This window comes from Augochlora pura, unplaced genomic scaffold, assembly GCF_028453695.1.
Source record: "Augochlora pura isolate Apur16 unplaced genomic scaffold, APUR_v2.2.1 APUR_unplaced_2060, whole genome shotgun sequence".
NCBI lineage: Eukaryota > Metazoa > Arthropoda > Insecta > Hymenoptera > Halictidae > Augochlora > Augochlora pura.
In genome coordinates, this window is record NW_027582173.1 from 1 (window position 1) to 3403 (window position 3403).

At 36.9% G+C, this 3403-nt stretch overlaps 1 protein-coding gene across 1 annotated transcript; it reads left to right on the forward strand.

The window, feature by feature from the left end:
* Positions 1–317: 317 nt before the first annotated feature.
* LOC144477581 (vascular endothelial growth factor receptor 1-like) lies at positions 318–3399 on the forward strand (the record flags this gene model as incomplete). Its single annotated transcript, XM_078195306.1, has 7 exons — positions 318–355; positions 418–469; positions 563–729; positions 2426–2561; positions 2755–2898; positions 2977–3132; positions 3203–3399. Coding segments are annotated over exons 1-7 (864 nt in total), but the record flags the coding sequence as incomplete, so codon positions are not given.
* Positions 3400–3403: the final 4 nt, after the last annotated feature.

The window sequence follows — 3403 nt, forward strand, 5'->3', positions numbered from 1 at the left end:
TAGAGTTAACATTATTCAGAGTTTTTTTTGGAGAGGTTATTCATAACTTTTGAATGCTTTATTTTGAATTAATACTATCTGGATGCTCGTTTGGATGAATTCATTGATGTGAATTATCTTTTATACCTTCGGAGATTTGTCCACTGCAAATATAATATTTTTACCCGGTATACTTGTACACGTATAGGCTTATTTTATCGCGTAGAGTACTCGAAAGTTTATAATTGATTGGAACCTTGAATTGTTACTTCGATATCCAAAGTTCCACTTTGTAGGTTGGATACGCAAGGTGACGAGATTACAACGAGTCTCTCGACACCAGAAGGGCCGAAATTTTCAATTGATGCTGCACGCGGTAAGCAGATATTGAGAATCAGTCGTCTGGGATTAAATGACATGGGAATATATTCTATCCAGGTCGACAATCGATATAAAAAGAAATCATTAAACTTTACGTTAGACGTACTGGGTATGCTGTTTTTTTTTTATTATTTATAAACAAAATATACAAATATTAATCTGACCTAATAATGTTTGGTCTAATCGAAGTTGTGTCTTTCAGCTGAACCAGAAGTATACATAAACACATCGCGCTCGTATTACTTCCATAATCAGGTGGCATTGGTAGAATGCCATGTGGAAGCGTTTCCGAGGCCGAACATTACCTGGAGTTACCGCAAGTGTCCCAATTATCCTTCTTGCGACGATGGTATCCTCGAGTATTTAACGGTACGTAGTGTTTTACCACGAAATCTACGGTGTACGAATCGTGGCTGATAATATTTACATTTTAAACGATTTCCATTTTAACGCCCTCGCGTCCGATGACACCAATGCGGCGTCATTGGCAAGCCTGTCTTCACCTGCCGGCGATACCAACAAGGTGTTATTTGCAACGTTATGTCAAAGGAAAACAGAGTTTACGAATGATTTCTACAATTCGGAATGCCGAAATTGTTGATACTAGAAAGAGTTGTAGAAGAACTAATTAACCGATTTAAAAGCCCCGATGTATTCTGAATTATAATCAATATTTGAAAGAACTGGATCGGTCTGATCAACATCTTAGCCGTTACCTCATATACAGAAAGGCAATGAAATGGTCCAACAAAGTTGCACTATATTGTAGGGATTATTGTTTGGAAATCCCACGAAACTCCGTGATAATGTAACAAACGGCAACAAAAAATGTTGGGTAACAATAAAAGTAATAGTAACAGTTTATTAACGATAACGTACAACCACCTCTTACGACAACGCAACGACAACAACGACGACTACTTTTAACCTTTTAAGCACGACTGGATTTTGCGCGAATGAAATTTTTCGTAACTAAATTACCATTTTTCTTAATATATATTTCGTTTGGTATAGCCATAAATAGTGTTAGCTATAGACATTCTTTTCTTAGTGTAATAAAATTGAGTAAAGCGCGAAACATCCGTGAAAGCCACTATAATGGCGTGTCGTGCCGAAGAGGTTAACAACAACGCAACAGCTATGTATATCCACGACAACTACGACAACTATGCACAACTGTGACTATAATATAACTATGTATAACTGTATACAACTGTGTATTTTATGATTCGCAACCATTCTACCTTTTATACTCGGAAAGAACCCTACAATACGTATCCAACTGTTGTTTGTTCAATGTTTTTACAGTATATCAACATATGGTTGAAAATTGTGGTAGAATTCTGTGATTTCGTGACTTTATTCTGCATGCATCAAGCTATTGAATACAAGGCCTGGTCACCGAATTTTTAAACTATTACATCGTCGAAACATCGTCTTTACGATCCACTTCACCAAACCTTTAGAAATTTAAAACGTCATTAGTTGATTCCAATTTCGTCGAGTGAGAAAAGTAGAAGAAAATAATGTCACGTGTTGCTATTCAAATCAAATGAGAAAACCCACAAATTCGATTTATAAATCTTGCAAGGTTGCGGAAAACTGTTTCGCTGCCTATTATTGAAACAAGAAATATTAAATGTTGCTGGACTTTGTTAAAAAGGAGTTATTTTATTTTTAAGAAAAGTTTAACAAAAACATATATTACAATTAAACTAGAATATACTTTGTTTCATAAGAAACAGTTAAGTTAGTTATCTTTAATGATTTATATTTGTACATTTTAATGTATGTACCACTTTCAAAATATTTTCTGCGACAGAGTAGAATATTTTCGTAAACCGTGCGGACGTGAAAACGTTAATGTGTGCTTTTGCATTCTTGCAAAAAGACATTGATTCAGTCATTTTCTATAAACAAGTTTTTACAATGCCGACAACTTTTAAGCGAATAATGTGACATCGATCATTCTCAGCGACCCCTAGGTTTAGCGTCCATTGAAGTCCGAGTAAACTCGATGCATCAAATGCGATCGATTTGTTAAGTCGAAATATATTTATTGCAGAACTCCAGGGAAAACGGAACCATGACTCATCTGGTTTCTATAGTATCGGCGACCCTTCAAACGTCTGGCGAGCTTACTTGTAGCGCGTGCAATGATATCGGCTGCGGACGTGCTACCGAAAACGTGTCTGTTTCCGGTAAGAATGGGGCCAGATTCACCTCTCGCAATTAACAAACCAAAATGCTTTTGCATCCATAGCTAGAGTGTAGGTTTAATCCATGAATATTACAAAGTACAAACGGTTAAAATATCTTTTTGCTTGCGTACTTCTCTTTGTCGTAATATAGCTTGTTGTTCGCTCATTGAGTATGCTATTGGAAATATTTTAGATGAAGTCGGGGAATTCGGTATCATTCTTACGATGGACTCAGTGGTAGAGGGTGACGAATGGAAGCTGATCTGTGCTGCTTCGATTCGCAATTATTCAGATATCTTTGATTGGTGGAACGAAAGTGGACCAATTGTACAATCTGGTAATTCAATTTCTCAAAAACAATTCGAAGCTTAATGAGAAATTGAACGAACTGAAAATAACGTGTTTCAACTTTTAGAGAGAATCTCTATCGATCGGCAGAGGACGCAATTCATGCATAGATCAATTTTGGAGATACGCAGCGTGAAAATAGAGGACTCGCAGGAATATATTTGTACAGGAAAGGCAATGGATAATTATATTCGGTCTGCTGGATATCGTCTGGAAGTAATCGGTAATTGGAAATGCGAATTCCGAGAACGGTTCGATCGATGTATTGTCGAATAATATTATTTTCGTTTTAGCTGCACGAGCGCCCATTATTGCCGATACCAATTTGAAGAAAGACGAGATAATCTTTGACCTTAACACACGTGAACGCAAAAGCGTAGATTTTTATTGTTTCGCGGATGGTGTACCGAAACCGAGCATCCGTTGGTTTAAGGTAGTTAATTTGGAATTAACCCTAGAACGACTTTGTGGGACTGCCGTGCGGTCCCGGAACA